We start from the raw sequence: 23,991 nt of genomic DNA on the forward strand, positions 1-23,991 counted from the left end.
ATGAAAAGAGTTTTTGAGATTGGTTGCATTACAACGTCAATAAACTTAACACTACTGAACTGTACACTTTAAAATGGTTAAGATGAGAAATTTTAAGCTATGTACATTTACCACAATTAAAAATAAAACAAACCCGAAGAAACAAAAAATAGAAGAAAAAAATGAAAGGATCAATCCAGAAATCTAACTTCTAAATAATAGGCATTCCAGAAAGAGAACAAAAAAAAGTGGAGAAGATATTATCAAGTAAATAATCAAAGAAAATTTCCTCCAAAACTGAAGTACATGAGTACTTTCTGCCTGTGTGCCTTCTGCCACTCATGAATGAGTGCTCAGTACAAAAAAATTAAGAGTCGCAGCAAAGCACATCATTATAAAATTTCCAACCAACAGCCTAAAGAGAAAATCCTAATGCTTCCAGAGATGGAGAAGATGTAATATACAAAGGATCAGGAATATGAACAGGAATCAGACTTTTTACAATAGCAACTCTGGAAGGTAAAAGAAAATGAATAATACCCTCAAAATTATGACGGAAAATTATTTTCAAACTTGAATTCAATAACCAGCCCAACTATAAATTCAACTACAAATCAAGTATTAGAATAAAATTAAGACATTTTAAAATATGCAAAGATCCCAACAACATATTCCCTATCTCTCTTCCTTACAAGGTTACTAAAGGAGGTGCTTTAGCAAAACAAGGAAGTAAACTAAGAAAGAAGAAGGCATGGGATCCATGAAATGGGCAAAACCAGCCCATGACAGCAACGAAGGAAAATCCCAGAATGACAACTGTATAGCAAGTCTAGAGATCAGTCAGTCCAGATTGAAAGAAGAGGAAGGAGGCTCTGGGACAAAGACTCTAGAGTAAAAAATGGAACTTATGCATTTGAGTATCTGGAAAATATTGCTAGACTTCTGGACAGTCTTGGAGCACTTGCACGGGTGGGGGCAGCCAACTGTAGATAATATAGAAAATTGTCAAGTGAGGAAAAAACGGCAATAATTAACTCTTAAGAAAAATGTAGGGCTGTATAAGCTAGAAGGCACGGTTGTACTACCTTTATTGGCTCATTAGTAAACAGTATTTGCAAACATAATTTAAATGCTGATTATTGGTTTAACTAAAAATTACACAAATGTGGAGGTGGAGAACAGAAGTGATAGAGTCATTCATGTTCTTATCTATCACGGCAGGAAGTCAACAAATAACCCTTAAAATTAACACATCAAGAATTAGTAGTATACACATTTATTTAGATATATGGATCTAATCTGGATGACTATCGAAAGGAGTTGAGGCTATTGCCTCTAAAGAGTAGGCCAGAGAACTGCTTTTTTCATTACAAGCCTTCTAGTATATGTATATATATTTTAAACTATGTATGCGCATTATTTTAGTTCAATAAACAACGTTAAAATGTTAGCATATAATTTGGGGGTATCCGCAATGTCTCGAAGTTTATCCATGGCTGGTAAATAAAGAAATCCGTTTTGAAGGGCTCTCTGGGCCTTGATGACAAGAGCTAGTTTTTTGCTCATTTTCTGCATTCCCCATCCCCCCCGCCTTCCTGGGAGCACTGAGCATAAAATGAATCAATACATGTAAAAAGAACTCAAATTTGTCAGATTCTCCCTGGAGAAGGAAAAATATAAAACAAGGCACACAAGCAGAAGGTACAGACGCAGCACAAAAATGAGTTCATTTCCCACATGCAGTTGAGTAAAAAAAGTATGTCTCTGGCAGAGGTACTGGAAGGTAAGGGTTTCCTAGGCAGAGAAAATCATGTTCGGGGCACCTTGGAGGCAGCTCCAGGCACAGAAATGGAGGCATAACAGGAAACCAGGTAGGCTTATTCACTTCGGTGACTTCTCATTCCTTTCCTTCCTTGCCCTTTTAACACTCTGTAGTTACATAAATCGAGTTTGTAGTCCGTTTCCTTTACCAGACTATGACCTCCACGAGGGGGGGACCTCATCTGTTTCACGCGCCACTGTAATAACAGCGCAGAGCAGGAGCCCACTAAACATCTGTGGAAGAAATGAATGCAAGACGGTGCCGCCGGACAGCCATTAGTGTGGCATGAGGAGGAAGGGTCACACCGCCAGCAAACAAGCTGAGAGCAAAGAAGCCGGCTGGGAGATGACAAGGGCGAGCTTCTTGTAGGGTCTCTGAAATTACAAGACGGGAATAGTGGAAGTAAACCTTTGGGGAGTGCGGGAGGGAGACGCCGGACAAGGAGGCAGGCCTCGGGGAAGGACAGCAGGCTACAAAACCCACTAGCCACAAACAGTTGGAGCGTCCACGGGAAAGTGGAGTTGGGACTAGTGGCACCGCACATGCGCATGCGCGGCCTCCGCCCCCGCCCGACGCGCCTGCGTGCGCGTGCACGAGGGGTCGGAGCGGAAATGGCGCCGCGGGGCCGCGCGTCCGGGCGGCGAGCGGAAGTGGGTGTGAGGGCGGAAGTGGCCGGCTGGAGCCGGGGGCTGGGCGGGGACCGGGCTTGTCGGTGAGGCGGCGGCGGCGGCGGCGGCGGCGGCTCGGCAGGCGGGTTCAGGCTTCAGGGGCCAGGTCGGTCGGGTGGGTGGGTAGGTGTCTCCACAGTCAGTGCGTGCGTAGCGCGCGCGTGTTCCCTTACCCCCACCCCGATCCCTTTCCCCTTCTCCCCTAACCTCCTACCCCACCCAGCTCCCCTTCTCAGAGGGCAGCAGGGCCGCTCCCTCCGTCCTTTCCTCCCTTACCCACCCTCACCCGCCCTTGTTTCTCCTTCCCCTGCCCGGGGCAGCCGCCGCCATGATCCTGCTGGAGGTGAACAACCGCATCATCGAGGAGACGCTCGCGCTGAAGTTCGAGAACGCGGCCGCCGGGTGAGCGCGCGCTGGGGGCCGGGGGCTGGTGGGTGGCGGGGGAGGCAGAGTTGACCCCTGCTAATCGTTCAGCCCCCCAGACATGGAGGAGGGAGGTGGGAGACCTGGCAGGGTGTGGGGACTGCCCAGGCGGTGTAGACGTGGGCGGTGATTGGGCGCTGTGGGGTGAGGGGCAGAGATGCGTGGGGAGAGGCTCAGAGGAGGGATGCGGAAGCAGTGAGTGGACAGGAGAGCGCGTACCAAAGTGCAGGAGACCTGTGGGACGTGAGGGTAGCTTGGGCCAGAACTCTCGCTGGAGGAGCCCATTGCCCGCTGGAGCGAGCAGGGGACCACTTCCCTCTGTATTCCCCGTCATTGTTCAGAACCCGGAGAGAGCCCATTTGGGATTGGGTTGGAAGGAGTTTTCAGGAATTCCCAGGACTGGAGGAGGAAAGAAGATGCAGGCCCAGATCACCACCAGTCTTCTCGCTCCCCACCCGCCCCCTCGTCTAAGGGAGCGGGAGGGAAGACTGAAGGCAGGCCCAGCGTTGCAGCCGGAAAACCCGATGAGCTCTCTAGTTTACCTTCCCTGAACCCAGCTGTGAGAGACACTGGCCATTTTGTTACATTTCTCAAGCAAAGTTAGTCGTCCCCCACATCCACAGCCCTTCCTTATCGCTCTTCTGAGGTTCTAATAATCCTTTCCCCACCCGCTGTCCTCTATCTGGTTGTTTATCTTTTAAATTCTTATACCATACCCCTGGTCTGTGATTTCTTGTGCAGTAATTCTGGCCTAGATACACAGTTAAAAGCCTCCAGAGTCTATTAAATTCTTAGATGAAACCTGTTTTTAACCATTGGTTTTTTTAAAAGTGGGCTTTAGGGCATGTTTCAAAGGCACCCTTCTCTGTCAAACACAAGAAATCAGTAGAAGACAACCTCTTCCCCAAAAGCTGCTTTGCTTTTCTAATATATTTAAACCAAGGAGTTGGTTTTAGCTTCTAATTTTTGGTGGCCTGTGGCCAGTCCCTTTGCCTCATTTCCCCATCTGTGAGGATGGGGCTTCACATCTTGCTTACACAGTTGAGGAAATAAGTGCAAACCGTTTCTGGTGAACTGGGAACTAATAATAAGAGAGCAAGTGCTTGGAGAGCCACAGATGGAAGAGGATTGGTGGAGGGGAAATTCTAAGTGGACATAGTGAACTTGTGGCTTGGAGGCATTAAAAAAATACTTATAACCCACTGTTTAAATTGAATATATTGTCTCCTATCTCTTTTATAAGGCCACAGATTTTATCTGTAAAACAAAGCACAACGTTTCTTGAAGTAACACATACAGTGAGCAGTAGCTACTGTTTCCTGCCAGGAACTGCAGTTGCTTATATTTTAGGCTAACTTGCTTCGTGTCTTCAGCCTCACTTACCAGTTGCTTTGCATTTTAAATGTTCAAACGAATCAGCTTAATGGCTTATTTTGGGTGATTGCTCTGTCCTTTTTTGAGCAGTGTGGCACATAGGAGGAAGTGAAATTAACTTCTGCATTTTCACAGCTGATCTCAAGTGAATTCTCAAGTTTAGACTAGCAAAAAATGAGACCTGGGTGGTTATAAGCTGATCTACAAGATAAATGCCTGTGCATTTCAAGTAGAAGCATGCCTTGTAGTGTAGGAGTACCTTCACAGCTACTTGTTTGTTAATAACTTGTGATTCTGAAATGTAGCCCATTACTCAGAGCTTCAGCTCTTCTGCTTATAGAACATTACTCTTAAAAAGAGCTACTAACCATTTCAGTGGGAGTAAAGTAGACACTCAAGTCTGGAAGGCATAAGTTAGAACTTCTGGGACTTTTTTTTTTTACAAAGTATATGTTGTAGCAATGTTGAATATTGGGGCAGGGCAGCAAGTTTTGGCTTTTATTCTGGCCCATCTTCCCTTTGAGGTGTGTCTTTAAGTAAGTGGGCTCAAAACATATTCTGCTCTAAAGCACTTTGAAAATCTTTGAAAGGAGACTATGATATTCAGCCGAGGAGGTAGGGCTTTCCTGGAATTGCAAATAAAACACCTAGCAGAAGCCTGTTTCTAGACGGAGTGTGAATTTCCAGGCATACCAGTAAGGTGAGGCAGCAGTAAAGTAGTTCAGAATTTATCAAGGTGCATGCCTAGCCAGAACTTATAGAGAAGGGTAACTAGTGTGATAATCATAAACGTTTGTAGGGTTCTCCCAGTGCTCAGAATCAGGCAGGAACAGGAAAGGGGGACCTTTCTGAGAGTATTGGCAAAGTTACAGAGGACCAAAGGGGTGACACGTGTTGGGGTGGAGATCAGAGAAAGATTAGAGAAAGGCAGTAGTGCTGAGGAGAAACCCTGGAGATTTGAAAGGCTTGGCCCTTGTGGGAACCTGCTGGGAGAGGTCAGCTCCACCCTGCTTTACACTTCTCAACAAACCAGTTGGGGAAATTAGGTTCTGAGCAGCCTTCCGCAGAGTGAATCTTCCATCTCCATGATGTCCAATAATGATAGCCAGTAACTACATGTGGCTAGTTTAGTTTAAATAACAATTAATTAAAGTGAATTAAAATTAAGCTTCTCAGTCACACTAGCCACAGTTCTAGGGCTGAGTTGCCGCATGTGGCTAGGAGCAGCGGTATTTGGGTAGCAGAGATGTAGAACATTTCCATTATTGCAGAAAGTCTGCATTTGGAAATGCAGCACTGTTGCAGCTACTAAGAACATAAGCATGAGATAGTCTTTAAAATAGTTCTGTCGTATATACTTCAAAATACAGTTAGAGTAATTTTCCTTTTGAAGTTGATCTTATTTTAAATGCCTCTCAGAGCATGGTAATGGATTTATGGCGGGTCCTTCTCTATGGGCCTCTCATAGTGTACCCATGCCAGAGTAAATTGCAGCCTCGAACCATTGCCCAGCCTCCTTAGCTGTGGGCTGTGAGCACTGAAGGGTGTTGTACAGTATGAAACAGAAAAGAGTGATGCCTCTCATGTCACCCTGCTGGGTATTCTTGCCTGTGACATCCTACTAAAAGTCTAAATTTCCTTCGAATAAAGCAATTCTGTCATCTTAATTGTTTAAGAATGCATTTGGGAACTTCCCTGGTGGCACAGTGGTTAAGAATCCACCTGCCAATGAAAGGGACGCGGGTTCGAGCCCTGGTCCGGGAAGATCCCACATAACCACGGAGCAACTAAGCCCGTGCCACAACTACCGAGCCTGCGTGCCACAACTGCTGAAGCCCGCGTGCCTAGAGCCTGTGCTCCACAGCAAGAGAAGCCACCACAGTGAGAAGCCTGCACACCGCAACAAAGAGTAGCCCCCGCTCGCCGCAATTAGAGAAAGCCCACATGCAGCAACGAAGACCCAACACAGCCAAAAATAAATAAACTAAAAAAAAAAAAAAAGAAGAAGAATACATTTGGTCACGACACCCTTTTAATTTGGAGGTAGTTCTGACAAAGCCTAAGATTCATTCCAAACGATTTACCTTTTTTTTTTTTTTCCTACCACCCTGCTGGGAAGGTGGCTTATTGGAATGATTTCTGTATACTTACAGAATGATAGTTATTGGTAAATTGTCTTCCCAGCAGCCTCCAAACTAAGAGACTGTGACTGATTAAGAAGCTATGCTGAACACTGCAGATAATGTCATGTGCAGGTCCTGTCAACAGCATTTTGTTTTTGTTTTTTTTTAATCATTTAGGAAGTCTTACCCAGGCCCCCAATTAAAGCAGAAGTAATCTGGCAAATTAATTTAATTCTTTTGTTAGTATATACACACCAAGAACCTTTACAGCCTCAGAAGCTAGGCTTGTCGGCTTAACTAGAGTCCAAAATTGAGGAAATGCTGTCAGATGCAAATTGCTGTTGATTTTAAGTGCATGCTGGCTCCTTGCCACAGCTGTGCATATTGTGGGGAGCTGTGGTTCTGTGAGGGGGAGTGAAGCTCAGCAAGCAGGCTGTGCCAGTTGGGGTGGGCGAAGACTGTGGGAGGAGAAATTTGAGAAAGGAATAAATTAAATCTTGCTGATACTTTGTTCTCATTCCCGAATATGCTGCATATGTCCTCAGAGAGACATACTAGTTTGAAGTGATTTGGAATTAGGACATTGTTTAAGCATTTAGGAGAAATTGGATGTAGTGGCTGACTTGCTGAGACGATCTAGTTGGTCTTTTTACAGGTCCCTGTAGTTACACACTGCTGCCCACCCTCTGGCTGCCTTGGGACCACTTTGGGCATAAAGCCCCAGAGCTGCACTCCTTACGTGTGTACCAAACCTGTGATTCCTTAGGGGCAGGGCCTATGGTTTTGTCATCTTTGTTTTCCCAGCATTCTCACTGTGTGTATAGTCAGCTTAATAAGTGTTTTCTTGAAGCAATGGATGAAGCCAGATAGAATGGTTCTTAGTTTCTTTAGCAGTTTATCACTTTTCTGACATTGTGTGAATGAGCTTTTAGACCCTCTTTGTTCTCCTTATTTTGAGACGTGGCTTAACAGAGAGTAGGACCACCCACCTCTTACCTAGCATGATCCATTTTGCTAGGCTTTGCTCAAAAAGGAGGATGGGAGCCTTAGAGAGGACTTAAAGGAGAGTAATCAAAAACTTTATGATGAGACGATGAGCAGAATTCAATAATTCCTCTAATTCACCTTATGGAAGGGATAACTAGACGAGGGACATAAATGCACAACGGGGAACTGGATGCATTCGGGAGTAAAAACTCCAAAACCCTTAGTGAGAAAAGAGGATTGGATAATAACAGTTGCCAGGAGTTCTTTATTAACTGATTAGTGACATTCTAGAAGCTTCCTTAGAAAAAGGATAAAAGGAAATTTTTTTCTAAAGGATTTTAAGAATGGCTCTTGAAACCCATCGAATGAATTGAATATGTTTTAGTGTCTTGTGCTGTCCAGTCAGTAACCCTGAGGGCTTATCCAGGGGGCTTTATTCTAGGATTCCAGACATTACGACAGTCTGACAGTAATATGGTTCTGTTTCTCCTTGTTGTGCTGACCAATTCCTGATACTGGGAGTTACCACAATCCCAAAACCTCTCTCGACCATGACTCCAAAGTCTGATCTCCTCTGATTCTGCCTAGAAGAAAAACTAATTCATTGATCACCTTCTGGGAACCAGGCACTTTACTATAAGCTTTAACGTTTTGTTCCATTTCAGAGTATGCCTGGGTGACAGACAGCAGTTCCAATAATACAGTTGACAAAACTGGGGCTCTTGGGAGTTGGAGAGGGAGTAGACGTATGTATTAAGCATTGTACAGGCACCCTTCCCCGGTGATTCCTGGTATGTCACACACAGAACATGACCATATCTGTGGCACATCTGGGTAAATGGTCTAGCCTAGAGATCCTGCCTCTGGGCTGCCCTAAGGGCTGCGGGGATCATTATCTCAGCATATCTGTAACTTAGTCACAAGACCCTGATTGGGAAACTTTGCTGTCCACATAGCATCTCGGTTAGTCTTCACAACAACCTTGTGTGGTAGATGCTTTTTTTTATTTTTTTTTTTTTTTTGGTGGGGGGCGCGGTACGCGGGCCTCTCACTGTTGTGGTCTCTCCCATTGCGGAGCACAGGTTCCGGATGCGCAGGCCCAGCGGCCATGGCTCACGGGCCCAGCCGCTCCGCGGCATGTGGGATCTTCCCGGACCAGGGCACGAACCCGTGTCCCCTGCATCGGCAGGCGGACTCTCAACCACTGCGCCACCAGGGAAACCCGGTAGATGCTTTTAATCTCCGTTTTCTAGAAAAGGAATTTTAGGCTCGCAGACATTTGAGTAACATTGCCTGTGGTTACATAGCCAGTAAGGGACAGAACTTGAGGTGAAGAGTCAACTCTGAAAGACATGCTTTTTCTGTGATTAAACTCACCCCCAGCATCTGAAACTTTAGCATACAGTGGAACAGAAAATAACTTAACGATTTACCCTTTTGGCCTATTAAATGGTACACTTTCTCCCAGACCAATCTTATTCCCCTCTAGCTCCATGATTTTAAACCACAAAAGTAAATAAGAAACGCCTGGTCTTGGAATTGAGTCATGGCCCTGTCGTGGTGTATTTCCCGCTCTGTGCAGTCTCCGTGTTGGAGCACAGAGTTCTCATACCTGACTCCCAGCTGACGCCTCAGGAGGACTCCTTTGGCCCAGTGCTCTCCTCAGCAGCCTGCCTCTCCTCTACAACCTTTATGCAGCCATATATAGACAAATAGTAAGCTAAAATATTAATGGCAATGATTTGACAAATATTCCCAAGTCAGGCAGCAAACCACGTAGTATAGATCTTAGAGACTTCTCCCAGTGGGGAGCTGTGCTCAGGGAACTTTACAGCCTAGAGAAATGCAGAATTTCAGAGTCAAAATGTTGGAACCCTAAGGTTTTTTATCTATACTTCATTTTTCTCGGTCTGTTAATGAAGTGAGAAAGTGAGGACCCTCAGTGCTTCCTTGGCTGAATTAAAGCCTAAAGGTTAAAAAAAAAAAAAAACAAAAACCAGCCGCCTACTAAGTGATACAATGTGGCCTTTTATAAGCCTCCACCCTGCCTCTTTGGCACAGCCAGCCTTCCTCTGGAAAATGTGCTTCAGTGCATCCTCCCGTTGTGCAGCCTCTTAATATTTCACTCAAGCGGGCTGTAGATTAACGTGTCTACTTCTTCCTTGGCTCCTGTTTTCTAGAAGTGAAAAACGGTGGTTGGCCATTCATTGCCTTAGTCTACAGGCTACAGTTTCACATGAAAGATCAGAAACAACTTAAATTTTTATACAGTTCTTTTCATCATATTCCGAACTCACTGCTTGTCCGTAAACCCACTTGATGCTTCGATTCTCAGACACCCAAAATACTTTTTCTAAGTCACATATCATATGGATGGCTTCGAAGAAGCAGAGTGGAACTTTGTATGTGATTTGTATAGGCTGATTTTACAACAGGGCTAACATATGCTTAGGGGAGGCCAGTTTCCTTGAAAAGCATTGTTTAGCTCTGCTGCAGCTTTTTAACAGTCATAAACCACGTTATCTATTCCATTATTTCCCAGCAACTCTGGAGGGTAACTCAGTCTTTGTTCCTTTTACAGGTGAGGGAGCGGAGATAGTAAAAGAGATATGCACTTGATCATGAGGTCTTGAGCAAGCTAGGCAAGAATAAATAGGAAAATGTGTATATCCTGTCTGCTGGCCCATAAAACAAAGTGGAATCATTTGAGTTTTAGGGTGTTAGCTGATAAAACTGTAGAACATTCGTTTCCTACCATTGGGCTTTGAGGAGAAGTGAGGAAAGCATGTAAAGTAGCTTTTCACTGGAGGTTAATTGACCGTTATTGTTTATAGCTAGGATATATGTCATGCTTTCTAGGTAATAACTCAGCAGCATTTATCAAATAGAAGTCCATGTTCCAGGCTCATCTGGGAATCGCCCAGAAGGTGTTAGACTGTCTTTGCCTTCCAGGATAAGTTCTTCTGTGTCTGTTCTCTTGTTTTATCTTTAGCAGTTGTGAGAGGTAGGTAGGATCATTTGTGTTCTCCCATTTCATAGATGAGTAGGCAAGAAAATGAAGGCGTGTAGTGTTAATTTGTCTGAAAACATGGTCCTGAAGAAAAGGCTAAAATTGGAAAACAGGTGTCTTAACTGTTCTCAGTGATTTCACAGTGTTATTTTGTGCTACACTTTAATGGAAGTACACACTGGAATTTAAAAACAAAACCAAAAAAACTAGGGTGGAACCAAAGAGGGGTTCACTAAGGAGAGTGGTGAGTACTTCGGTCATGTAAGGGAGAGGGAAAGATGTGTAGGAAGACTAACAGATTGTCTTTGAAATGGAATAGAACTGTATTGTTTATGGCCTGAAATCATCCTTTCACTTTAAGTAAATTTAAACCATTCTATGTTTAGCAGTTTTCCTGCTGAGTGTGCTACCTCCACTGAGTATGTCCCATGGGGGAGGGATTGACCAAAAGAGGGCATTTTGTGGGTCACATGTACAAACGTGTCTGTCATGGTCTTAAGCAGTTGAGAATTGAAGGTGAGTACAACCACAGCAGAGGTTCCAGCTGCAAAACAAAAGCTTTATCTGTCCTGCTTCCTTTTTTCAGTCCTCCACCCTAAATAACTCCAGAGGTTTATATGCATGAGAAAATGAATTGTGTACCTGGATCAATGGTAAGTATAAGATTTTTACAGGATGGTCCGATCTTAAATAAAGCTCAGGAGCCTTTTGCAAGTCCCCTTGAAGGCAAGCAGAAATATAGTTATATTGTTTTTTGGCTGCACCATGCGGCACGCAGAACCTTAGTTCCCCGACCAGGGATCGAACTCGTGCCGCCTGCATTGGAAGCGCGGAGTCTTAACCACTGGACCACCAGGGAAGTCCCAGCAATATAGTTATCTTAACTAAAGGACTTGTTTTGTTTTGCAGAAACAAACCAGAAGCTGTAGAAGTAACATTTGCAGGTAAGTGCCTTTATCTCACCTACTAAGAAGAAGGCACAATATAAAAAATAGAAAATAAAATTCTTCCTAAAATAAGCTTTTTAGGACTACAATCTTGTTTGTCTTTTTGTGTGTGTGTGGTCTTTATTTTAGATGATTATTCCATGCATTTAGTGAGCTATATAAAGTTGCCTGCTGATATCTTAGAAGTTTGGGTTTAATTTTGTGGTACAAACTAAGGTTTTTTTAATTTGGAAATACTATGTTATTATCTTTAACCATCATCTTAGTTTGCCTAGCACTAGAGGAGTGGGGAATCACAAAAGTGCTAGAGACCTGTTCCACAAGTCAGAGAGAGATGTTACTGCTTTCTTTTCCTAGAAAGAATTAGGTATTGATACTACTCACTTGCTGTGTGAACTTTGAGAAGTTGGATAGTCATGCTCTGTAGAAATGAGGGTACTTGGCTAGATGATCTTGGAACACGTTTTGCAGCTCTGAAGTGCTGTGACTTGGAGGCCAGGCACCATCCCCTTCCCCTCATACTAACTAGCAATGTCAGATCTCCCTAAAGTAATTACACTCAGCACCTGGTTTCAAGAACTACAAGAGAGGGGAGGCCTGTGGAGTACAGAAACTTAAGGGATAACCAAATGCAGTGTGTGGGCTTGTTTGGATCCTAATTCAAATAAGACAACAATTTTTTTTTTTGAAGCTGAAGTCTTCTTTATTGACAGAATCAACAGAACATGCATGGCAGAGTTGGCCACAACGTCCCAACACAGCACATTCTGACATTCAAATTAGACTTATTAAAATGTGGCTCCTTTTGATTCCTTCAAGTTGGTACTCTGATGATTATCTGTGCACAGGGATTCTATATTGAAACAACCTCACTAACATCACCACTGTCACTCGGTTTTTGGAGATGAACAGCTTGGTCCAAATTTTTAAAAAGGTAATAGGCTAAAAGACAAAAAAAAAAAAGTCAGCTAAGCTATCAGACCTAATCAAGAATGGCTTAATATTATTCATTCTCTTCTTTGAACATTTTACATAAGTAAGACAACAGTATTTTTTTAAAAATTCTTGAGATAATATTTCACTGCTTGACTGGATATTTGATATTAATAAATTGGTTTTTTTAATTTAAGCATGACAGTGGAATTGGGGTGTTTTTTTTTTTTCAACTGTCTACCTTTTAGAGGTGTATTCTGAAATATTTATTGGTGAAGTGATGTGTGCGATTTGCTTCAGAATAAATCATTGGGAAGGGGTGTGTCTAAGTGAAACAAGATTGGCCATATGTTGATAATTGTTGAAGCCATGATGAGAATAGGGGCTTGTTATACATTATATTTTATACATGTTTAAAATACATCACAATAAAGATTTTTTTTTAAATTCTTTTAGCACCAAGCTGTGATTAAAGAAAAAATAGCTTTGTAATTTTAGAAAAGAGCAAAGAGATAAGTGCTCTATAATTCTATCTCAGTGTTTCTGCTGACCTTCCACATGGATTTAAAATAAGTGCAGTTTTACTTATGTGCCTACTTGTAAGGGAGACTTCCTTGTGGCCTGCAACGTGTAGGCAGGTACTTTGAGATATTATTCCCTATTCCCAAGTTAAGCAACCTTAATTGCTTTTCCTTGCAGATTTTGATGGAGTCCTCTATCATATTTCAAATCCTAATGGAGACAAAACAAAAGTAATGGTCAGTATTTCTTTGAAATTCTACAAGGAACTTCAGGCACATGGTGCTGATGAGGTAAGTTCCACATCACTTTTCCTTGGGACTCTTGTTTCCTCCTCACCTTTTCTTGGTAGCTTGCCACTCCTAGAAGATCCATGGCACTGAGTCATCCCTGCTGGCACGGGCCACTCTGGATGGCTTGCTCACCTAACCAGGGGCTCTTGACTCTGTTTCCCATAGTCGTAAAGATGGCTGTTTCCCAGAAAGAGTTTTGGTTCTTTGCTTGCCTGCTTTTTCTCTGAAGAAATAAAGATTTTCTCTAACCAATGAAAACAAAAACAGCTTTAGTTCTCAAAAAATGTAGCAAAGAATACTTTTCCTTGACCAATACAAAAATAACTCACAAGACTGAGATGGGTTCTGGTCTATTTCTGTTACATTGTGAAGCAGGTATATAACCTCTGACCTGTTTCAAGTTTACAATCTTAATTTCTCATTTTGGAAATTTAGACACAAATCTGCCCTTTAATGCTCTTTAGAGCTGGCCTCTTTAAGTATCTGCTCTTCTTTATGACTACCTTAGGGGAAATAAGAAAGGGTGTCCATGCATTATGAAACTCTTGATGGCCATGCTTTATTCACTGGCTTCTTTCAATGGGTTTGGTTCCTGTTGAACTATGTTTGCTCTGGGGAGAGCCATTTATGGAAGAAAGAAAATGCTATTACACCAGTGTGTGCACGTTGTGGTTGGGTCTCAAAGCAGGAAGTATGACTCAGTTCCTGAATCAGTTTTCAAATATCTTTTAGTTTTAACAAAGTAGGTTCTCCTTAATCTGGTGAATGAAGATACAGTCTGGTGAATGAAATCAGATATATTTTCTTTCTGATTAAGAGTAGTAGCTTTTGACTTATTTAAAATTTATGTAATGAAAAAGGCTGTTTGCAAAAGAGTATAATCAAAATCTTAATACTAAAAACTAAAATTGATGTTAACCATGAAGAATACCAAGAGCCATACCCAGTCACTTCCCTTAGTTATTCATATGTGATTGGTTTGCCCTGTAAGTTCAAGGGTAGAGCTAAAACCTTTTCTGATTTGCCTCATAAATTCACGGGAAGAAGAATGGTTTAGAGAATTTGTATTCAGGGTTATTTTACCTGAAAAGGAAGAGCTTCAGGAGAAAGACCTAGTCTTTTAAAGCATTTGAAAGATTATTAATTATGTAAGTGATACTTGCTGACTCTTTACCAGATGAAGAGCAAGGGGAAACAAATGGCATTAAGCTGGCCGTGCATTAGATGAAGTAGAAGACAACTACCTGGAAAGAACTGTTGAACATTTGAACAAACAACTAAAAAACTGTGTGATCATTCTCCCTAGATAGTCCTCTCTCTTTAAAGATCTAGGTGCAATAAGAACAATCCTTGGGAGGGGGAGAAAGTGTTAAGCTAGATTTCTTAAATCTCCTTTCCAGTCTGTGCTTTCCTTATAGTAGAACTCCAGAACACATTGCTGTTCTCATAGGTACCACAAGGGTCAAAGAAACAGCCCCACCCATTCAAGTGGGTGGAGTACGGAACATTCACAGTGTTGGGGCAGAGTGCACAGTAAATGGCTCCCTGGGTTGGTTAAACAGTGGCCAGCCTGGGATAACCACAGGAAGCTAGTTTCTTTGTCACAGGCCCTTTTTCAAAGCAGAAAGCCTCAGCTGCTGGGGTGGGAAGGTCTGATCTTCTGGTGGCCGGTTGGAAGAGGGGGCACAAATTGAAAAGTGAATCATGGTTAAAAGTGCAAGTGAAGTCCGCAGGGAAGCGCTAGCTGGTTTTGCCAAGAGGAGGGAGCAGAGGAGTTGAATGTGGTGTAATTTTGGCTCTAAAAACCTCTTCGATCTCAGAGTATTAGCTTGGTAACTTGGAATTAAACTAAATCTTAGGTGCTGTGGTTTCCCCACATCTGATTTTCCCTTCCTCCAAGTACACACAGTACAGAATTGTAGCTAGTTAAAATTGTTAATGGGATATGTGTGTTACTTTTTTTTCCCCCCAGACAGTTAAGGAGAAGTGGTATATGGGACACCTGAAGGGCAACAGACTCTATGACCTTGAACCTCTCCCTTTAGTTCCTCTTCTGTAAAAGAGATACCTTACAGTGGCTGTATGGTCACCAAATAGGAAATACATGTGGCATTACTTATCTTTTACCTTTATACAAAAAGTGTGGTCACTGATTCATGTGGTGAGGTCCACCCTATTATCCAAGTTTTGCACGTTGAGAATTTCTTCCAGCTATAGGATAATGGTTGACATGTGGAATACTAAAGAATAAGAATGGGGGGAAAGAACCTACCATGTGATAATTTTTTTAAATGGGACATGAAATAAATGGTTTGCTCCTGGTTTGTTGGTTGGTTTGTTGTGTTTGTTTTATTTATGTTTTATTTATTTATTTATTTATTTTGCGGTATGCGGGCCTCTCACTGTTGTGGCCTCTCCCGTTGTGGAGCACAGGTTCCGGATGTGCAGGCTCAGCGGCCATGGCTCACGGGCCTAGCTGCTCTGCGGCATGTGGGATCTTCCCAGACCAGGGCACGAACCCGTGTACCCTGCATCGGCAGGCGGACTCAACCACTGCGCTACCAGTGAAGCCCTGTTGTGTTTGTTTTAAATAACCTAGAGAGTACATTGAAAATAAGATTAGAAGAAAAGCATTGACATTTGCTCAGATCTATTATGAGTCCCCGGATGTGGGAGATGGGCAATGAGACCACAGGAGTGAACGAGACAGAGGCCCTGCTCACATGGACCTCCACTCTAGTGCTGCCTGTGTTCACAGTGCTTTTCGCTGGCTAGTGGGATCCTTTAAAACACACATGCCACTCTTACAATTAAAACAAGTTTGTACTCTTGTTCATTTTTAACTTGGTAACTTGTCTTAGATTCAGTATCTCTTTTTTTTGGTATCCCAGAAAATGCAAGAGGATCATTAATGTGTTTGTGGTGGCATAGAGTTAGAAATTGGATGCCTAGAGACAAGACCCCACAGCCTGTTATACTACTGAGGGTTAATATATTGGCCTCAGTTCTACCTTCCTTATAAAATAGTGATGACACCTTTCCTCCCTAAGTGTAAGGTTTTAATGAGACTTAGTAATAAGCCCTGTCTGTGTTTTGCCTCTTAAACATATAAAGACTACTAAATACTGAGAGGTTATTAAATTCTAGTGACTTTAATATTTTTTTTTCTCTCTTCAAATAACTGCCTTTCTACCGCTTAATGTGTCCCATATAACATTTAAGTCAGAACTGTTACTTCCTGAATAAAAAGTTTGTTTCTTAAACCATGTCAGCCTAGGAGCAGTTTCTACCAGGGAGAGCAGTCATACTGGCAGAGAAAAAATAAGAAGGTGTAAAAGGGGCTCTTGTTTTATCATTTACTCCAAAAAGCTGTTAAGTAGCCAGCTGTAAGGATTGGTTTTGGAAAAAAGACATTTAGAGAGTACAAGCTTCTGTGGACCCACCAGCATAAATAACTGGCTAAGATTCAGTTATCCATTGCTTTTTGTCTTTTAAAAAAAGATGATGGTGAGCTAAATAATTTTAAAGCATACAATATAAGCAAGCTAACTGGAATCAGTTCCCGACAGTTCTGGTTTTATCTCGTCATGTAACGGGTGTGACTGAGTCCTAAAAGAGTAAAGGGTGAGCCTTGATTGAAACACAGATCCTAGACCAACCTTTTGGAGTTAATTGCAGTTCTGTGAGTGATTTGCTTGGTAACTCAGATAAATCTGCTTCCCCCTCTGTATGCAGTTTCTCATTTGCCATTTGAAAGTTAGGAAGAACGCTGGCTTAGGAAAAGCTTAGCCAGCACAGTGCTTTGAAAATAATGAAATTATCATGGACTTTGAATTAACCTATTTGTTTTTGTGTTTTCTAGTTATTAAAGAGAGTGTACGGGAGTTTTTTGGTAAATCCAGAATCAGGTATGTAGTAATGTGAGCAGCTTTGGGATGACATAGAAAGAGACCTGTCCTTTTTTGTGCTGTGCTTTTTTTAGCCAAAGGATTTCGTTTAAATGTCAATTCATCTTACAAATATTTTTGCATGAGTTCAGTTCCCACTTCAACTTTCTCCGTAAGAATAGCTTTTACGGGGCTTTGCATTGTCCAGTAATGGTACACATTATTGTTAGAGTCACACAGAGAATTGATGTATGCCATTTTTAACATTTACTGGGTAAGGCCTAATGACTCTTCCTTAATGTTTCAGCCAGAGGGCCACCTTTGTTTGCCCATGATGATTAAAATGCCTTTTGAGAAGACTAAGCAAACATTGAGTCTCCCTCCCAGCCCCTAGTAACACCTTTGTCTGTACACTGTACATTTGGAGAAGGAAAAGCAATATTCACAACTATTCTCACATTTTCAAGTAACAAAAATTTCAGCCCCTTTCATCTGTTCTTCTGATCAGTGATCTCTGCCTCCTTCATGGCCAGAGGTATTAGAAAGCACCATGGCCATCCTTGATTAGAACAGCTATGTTACACAGCTTTAAAGGAAGTTTAAAGTAGAAAAAAATAAACAGTATTTTTATTTATTTATTTATTTATTTATTTTTGGCTGTGTTGGCTCTTCGTTTCTGTGCGAGGGCTTTCTCTAGTTGCGGCGAGCGGGGCCCACTCTTCATCGCGGTGCGCAGGCCTCTCACCATCGTGGCCTCTCTTGTTGAGGAGCACAGGCTCCAGACGCGCAGGCTCAGTAGTTGTGGCTCACGGGCCCAGTTGCTCCGCGGCATGGGCTTCCTCTAGTTGCGGCGAGCGGGGCCCACTCTTCATCGCGGTGCGCAGGCCTCTCACCATCGTGGCCTCTGTTGCTGCGGAGCACAAGCTCCAGACGCGCAGGCCTCAGTAGTTGTGGCTCACGGGCCCAGTTGCTCCGCGGCATGTGGGATCTTCCCAGACCAGGGCTCGAACCCGTGTCCCCTGCATTGGCAGGCAGATTCTCAACCACTGCGCCACCAGGGAAGCCCAATAAACAGTATTTTTATCCCTATGATTAAGTGGTAGTTTCAAATTCTGAGGTGTCTAGCCTGGCCCCCATAGTCAGGACCAAGTTGTAAGACTGTTTGAACATAATATTTGTTACTCAGATCCTGTGACTGGTACCTTGACTAACAAATCCTTCTAAAAAGGAAGGTGTGTCTGTCTCTTTTAACAAGTTACTTTAAAAACAACAACATGACACCACCTCACCATTCCCATTAGAATACCTTCCTGTGACCCTTATATGCTGCTTTGGAAACAAAATATCTAATAAAGAAAAAGTGGCTTTGGAATGTAACTTGCTACTAGGAGTATTTATGGATGAGAGCTTTGCACTCCTAAAGAATAGTGAAATGTGTTAATCCCCAAATTGATGGTACAAGCTCATCTCAGAAATAAAAGCCAAAAGATAAATAACACTGTAGGCTTTAAGAGGAATCAAGGAATTTCAGAAAGAAAGAAAAAAAGAAAAGAACTAGAGCAGAAAAAGCATAAAGGAACTCTTGGACATGCTTGTCACCGCTCAGATCCTAAAATCTATCAGAACAAGCGGAGTATAACTTGGAGAGCTTATGTTTCTGTCTCTGGGCCTTTTCTTCCACTTCCTGTGCTAAAGCACACACTACCAAATTGCAGACCTTGTGTTCAGACGAGTATAAAAACATGTGAAGGTAGCATGTCTCTTCCTCTTTTTCTATGGATTTATCTAGACAAGTTTGGAAAACTCAGCAGGGCATACTAGATTTTTACTTTTCTTCATTTTCAGTATGTTCTGTTCATCATGTCAGAAGCCGTACTTAAGTCTGGCTTCAGTTATAGTTTTATTTAGTTTGTTTTATTTGGCTTCTTAAAACTAGCAAACCTCAAGTTTAAATATTTTCTTTTTTAATCTAATCTTGTGGTCTATTTGTTTATCTGGTTTTCAGGTATCCAAAATGGAATGGTGATTGGTATTATTTAATATTGGAGTGCCAAAAATGTGCTAAGCACTATCTAGAACAGAGATTTAGATAGCCAGCCAGTGCTCTCAGTGAGGATAGATCCAACAAAAAACGTAGACCCCAGGAATGCTTTTGGGAAAAAATTAAATAGTAACAAAGTATAAAAAGGTCTAAGATACTTGGAAATGTGAAATCTATACAGTTCTGGCAAAATTATTCCCATCAGTTGTCTAGAATATGAAATGATCCTCGGTGATGTACAGATACTCTTGCAGAATCATCTATAGGCTTTTGGGCAGGTATTATATTGCTGGATTATAAAATAAAGCATCCCAGCCTTGTTGGAATTTGTACTGGACACGCTATAAAGGAGGCAGAATAGTGTAGTGGTCAGTACACTGGGATTTCAGTCCCTGTTCTGCACCGTTTATTGATGACCTGCTATGTTCCAGGCACTTTAAATACTGTGTGTTCTTTTAATTCTCCCAGCAGCCTACCCCAACTCACCACCCTTTTTTTTTTAACAGATGCAGGGATTGTAGAAGTTAGGCAATTTGTCCAAGGCCAGTAGTGTCAAGGCCAGGATTTGGACCCAGTTTTTGTTCAGCTCAAAAAAGAGTTGCCTCCACCTTTATATCATGCTGCATTTGGCCTGGCACTTTGCTTCATTGGACCTCTTTTTCCCTCTAAAATGAGAATAACCATATTCTGGCCTACGTATTTCAAAGAATTCTTTTCTTTTTTTTTTTTTTTAATTTTATGGGTTTATTTTTGGCTGCATTGGGTCTTCGTTGCTGCACGCGGGCTTTCTCTAGTTGCGGCGAGAGGGGGCTACTCTTTGTTGCAGTGCGCGGGCTTCTCATTGCGGTGGCTTCTCTTGTGGAGCACAGGCTCTAGGCGCGCGGGCTTCAGTAGTTGCGACACGCAGGCTCAGTAGTTGTGGCTTGCGGGCTGTAGAGCACAGGCTCAGTAGTTGTGCACGGGCTTAGTTGCTCCGCGGCATGTGAGATCTTCCCGGACCAGGCCTCGAACCCGTGTCCCCTGCCTTGGCAGGCGGATTCTTAACCACTGTGCCACTAGGGAAGTCCCCAAAGAATTCTTATGGAGATCAAATGAAGTCAGATATTTTAAAACACCTTGAAAATTTTACAGGGTACACAAATCTATTGGGGAGGTATATGTACCCTTTTTTTTTTTTTTCCTTTTTAGGTTTTTTTCCCTACCTCCATCCTCAGGGTTTGTAGTGACGTGTAAGCGGGTATATTTTATTATCAAAAAGCAACCCAACTGCTGGCCGTGTTGGCACTTGGCATGTTAAACCTCAGAGAAAAATATGTAACTCATATTATAGCTTGATAGCATCTTCAGCCCCCTTCACAGCTGTGTCTGGAACATTAAATTTCTAATGAAAGTTCCAGGATTATGACTTCCTCCCATTCCTTATTTGTAATCAATCATCTTTGATATTGATTCAAATTTTTGCATAGTATCTGTTAATTAGCTATATATATATTTACAGTAATTCTGCAAGAATTCAGATTTTTTATTTCATCTCATTTGCCCTTTGAAGTAGATGGGAATGGACAGCTTTCTACCTGGGTTAAAAGTATAGACATTGAGACAAAATAAAATGTCATTAGAACCTGTAAAGTTTTTTTTAATATAATTGTTGGGTGTTTTTTTTTTCCCCTCCAGGATACAATGTCTCTTTGCTATATGACCTTGAAAATCTGCCTGCATCCAAGGATTCCATCGTGCATCAGGCTGGCATGTTGAAACGAAACTGTTTTGCCTCTGTCTTTGAGAAATATTTCCAATTCCAAGAAGAGGGCAAGGAAGGAGAGAACAGGGCAGTTATCCATTATAGGGATGATGAGACCATGTGAGTATAGAATTTGGTGGACAGAGTCACAGTAGTCTTCAGCACAGTGTTTAAGGATGACGACGATGTGGTCATTGGAAAGGTGTTCATGCCGGAGTTCAAAGAAGGACGCAGAGCCAGCCACACAGCCCCACAGGTCCTCTTTAGCCACGGGGAACCTCCTCTGGAGCTGAAAGACACCGATGCCGCCGTGGGCGACAACATCGGCTACATTACCTTCGTGCTGTTCCCTCGCCACACCAACGCCAGTGCTCGAGACAACACCATCAACCTGATCCACACGTTCCGGGACTACCTGCACTACCACATCAAGTGCTCAAAGGCCTATATTCACACACGTATGCGGGCAAAAACATCTGACTTCCTCAAGGTGCTGAACCGTGCACGCCCAGATGCTGAGAAAAAAGAAATGAAAACAATCACGGGGAAGACGTTTTCATCCCGCTAACTCTTGGGAACAGGAAGAGGAAGCGGCTGGCAACTGAAGGCTGGAACACTTGCTACTGGATAATCGTAGCTTTTAATGTTGCACCTCTTCAGGTTCTTAAGGGATTCTCCGTTTTGGTTCCATTTTGTACACGTTTGGAAAATAATCTGCAAAAACGAGCTGTGCTTGCAAGGACTTCATGGTTCCCAAGAATTAAAAAAAAAAAGGAAAAAAAAGAATTCCACTTGATCAACTTAATTCCTTTTCTTTATCTTCCCTCCCTCACTCCCGTTCCCCTCCCCCTCTTTTCCAAGCTGTTTTGCTTTGCAGTATGTTACTGGTAATGAGTTGCAGGATAATGCAATCTTAACTTGTTTTCTCCTAAGTATTTGAGTTCAGAACTCCTGTATCTAAAGAAACACGGTTGGGGTCATTAATAAAGAAAGTCTTTCTATCTTACATGAGAATTCACTGGGTTTCTGGACTGTGAGTCCAAACAAGAGAGGCGGAGGGATGAATGGTGCACCAGTACTGCCCTTGAACCTGCAAACCTGCACTGGGAAAACTTAGGTTCGGGAGCCCCCCCCGCAGCCTCCCTGTAGAGGAGAGAATGGCTCACTGGTAAGCTCTTAGTTGGCATTTCTGAGTAAACTTAAACATGCTCACTGTAAAGCTTGGTTACTAAGTCTGTCCGGCTGTGGCCAAGAAGCTCGCAGGACAGTGACAGGCACTTTATAATGTGTTTTCTGGTGAAGTCTTTTATCTTGAATAATGTATAACGTTTCCCCAAATGTGTTTCATGGTGTGTGTGGTTCTGCAGGTCATTGTGGGTCTAATGCAAACAACTGGGCACAGTTTCTTTCTCACACAAGAGCCCAATAGCCTGGCACTCCACAAAACTCACTGTGGGAGATGCTTACCTAATAAACAGGACAGAGCCTAGCAAGGTATCCTGCTGTCCCCACTGATCCCTAACATACAATTGGTTCAGAAAGTTTGCTTGGTAAAGAAAAGAACTTTAGGGGCACCTGAAATGGTCTAAGGGTGACCCTAATGGTTTCTACCTTCTTGCTTCCCCTTTTAATTTGTCTCCATCAGGTTCAGTGTGTTTCAGACTGGTTTGAGACTGTTATTGAATTCTGAAATGTCCTGACATTTTTATTTCCTAAACTATTGTGAGATAATTGTACATTTCACTGCAGTTGTAAGAAATAGTACAGAAATTCTGTAGTACAATATCACAGCCAGGAAGTTGACATTGACACAATCCCAGCCTTGGTCAGATTTCACCAGTTTTGCATACACTCATTTGTGTGTGTGTGTGTGTGTGTGTGTGTGTGTGTGTGTGTGTGTGTGGGTACACAAATCTATTGGGGAGGTATATGTACCCTTTTTTTTTTTTTTCCTTTTTAGGTTTTTTTCCCTACCTCCATCCTCAGGGTTTGTAGTGACGTGTAAGCGGGTATATTTTATTATCAAAAAGCAACCCAACTGCTGGCCGTGTTGGCACTTGGCATGTTAAACCTCAGAGAAAAATATGTAACTCATATTATAGCTTGATAGCATCTTCAGCCCCCTTCACAGCTGTGTCTGGAACATTAAATTTCTAATGAAAGTTCCAGGATTATGACTTCCTCCCATTCCTTATTTGTAATCAATCATCTTTGATATTGATTCAAATTTTTGCATAGTATCTGTTAATTAGCTATATATATATTTACAGTAATTCTGCAAGAATTCAGATTTTTTATTTCATCTCATTTGCCCTTTGAAGTAGATGGGAATGGACAGCTTTCTACCTGGGTTAAAAGTATAGACATTGAGACAAAATAAAATGTCATTAGAACCTGTAAAGTTTTTTTTAATATAATTGTTGGGTGTTTTTTTTTTCCCCTCCAGGATACAATGTCTCTTTGCTATATGACCTTGAAAATCTGCCTGCATCCAAGGATTCCATCGTGCATCAGGCTGGCATGTTGAAACGAAACTGTTTTGCCTCTGTCTTTGAGAAATATTTCCAATTCCAAGAAGAGGGCAAGGAAGGAGAGAACAGGGCAGTTATCCATTATAGGGATGATGAGACCATGTGAGTATAGAATTTGGTCCTGAAGCCTGGTGTGGCTGTCACGCATGCTTACTGAAAGTCATTCGGCCAAGTCAAACCTTAAACTCTGTTGTGTGAATCCCCCGAAGTGTCTTTCTCATAAAATTTTTTAACCCAGGATGTAAGTGTTGGAGAGGAAAAGCCACTTCTCCTTGTCTCCAGATACTGAAAGTTGGCAAAAGATGAAAAGAGAATCCAGTGCTTTCCTTGAAGGCACCACCATTTTGAGTCCCCTTCAGTAGTATAGCTGGATAATTGGGAGGCAGAGGGTGACTGTAGGTTCCGTGTTGTTACAACTCTTGGATCATCTACATGCTATGAGTCTTATCGTATATAAGGAAATACATTCTTAAAAGTGGAATTCTGAGAATCACTAACTCTAGATTCTATGTCGTAGCATGTAGACAAGTTAATAACATCCACTTCGGGTGATTTTCATCTCTTGCCTCACATAGGGCATGCATTTATTGTACTGACTTTGTTGGCCATAAATACTTAGTCTCACTGGCACACGTTGTTTTGTGCATTAACAGATTCGTGACTTTACCCTCCTACTTCACTTGTAGAGCAAGTTCTTGACAAAACCCTGTTCT

The 23,991-nt window shown here is 42.3% G+C and overlaps 1 protein-coding gene and 1 non-coding gene across 2 annotated transcripts; both read left to right on the top strand.

Moving 5' to 3' along the window:
- The first annotated feature begins 2,466 nt into the window (after positions 1-2,466).
- On the top strand, positions 2,467-21,665 carry ARPC2 (actin related protein 2/3 complex subunit 2). The gene is given in 6 exon segments (XM_028481717.2): positions 2,467-2,575; positions 2,790-2,871; positions 11,296-11,330; positions 12,966-13,078; positions 16,941-16,986; positions 20,681-21,665. Coding segments are annotated over 5 exon segments (903 nt in total). The 5' UTR covers positions 2,467-2,575; positions 2,790-2,797; the 3' UTR covers positions 21,316-21,665.
- Positions 5,687-5,823, top strand: LOC112065155 (small nucleolar RNA SNORA42/SNORA80 family). Its single transcript, XR_002891878.1, has one exon. It is a non-coding gene; the product is annotated as a small nucleolar RNA SNORA42/SNORA80 family (small nucleolar RNA).
- Positions 21,666-23,991: the final 2,326 nt, after the last annotated feature.

This window comes from Physeter macrocephalus, chromosome 2 (genome assembly GCF_002837175.3).
Source record: "Physeter macrocephalus isolate SW-GA chromosome 2, ASM283717v5, whole genome shotgun sequence".
NCBI lineage: Eukaryota > Metazoa > Chordata > Mammalia > Artiodactyla > Physeteridae > Physeter > Physeter macrocephalus.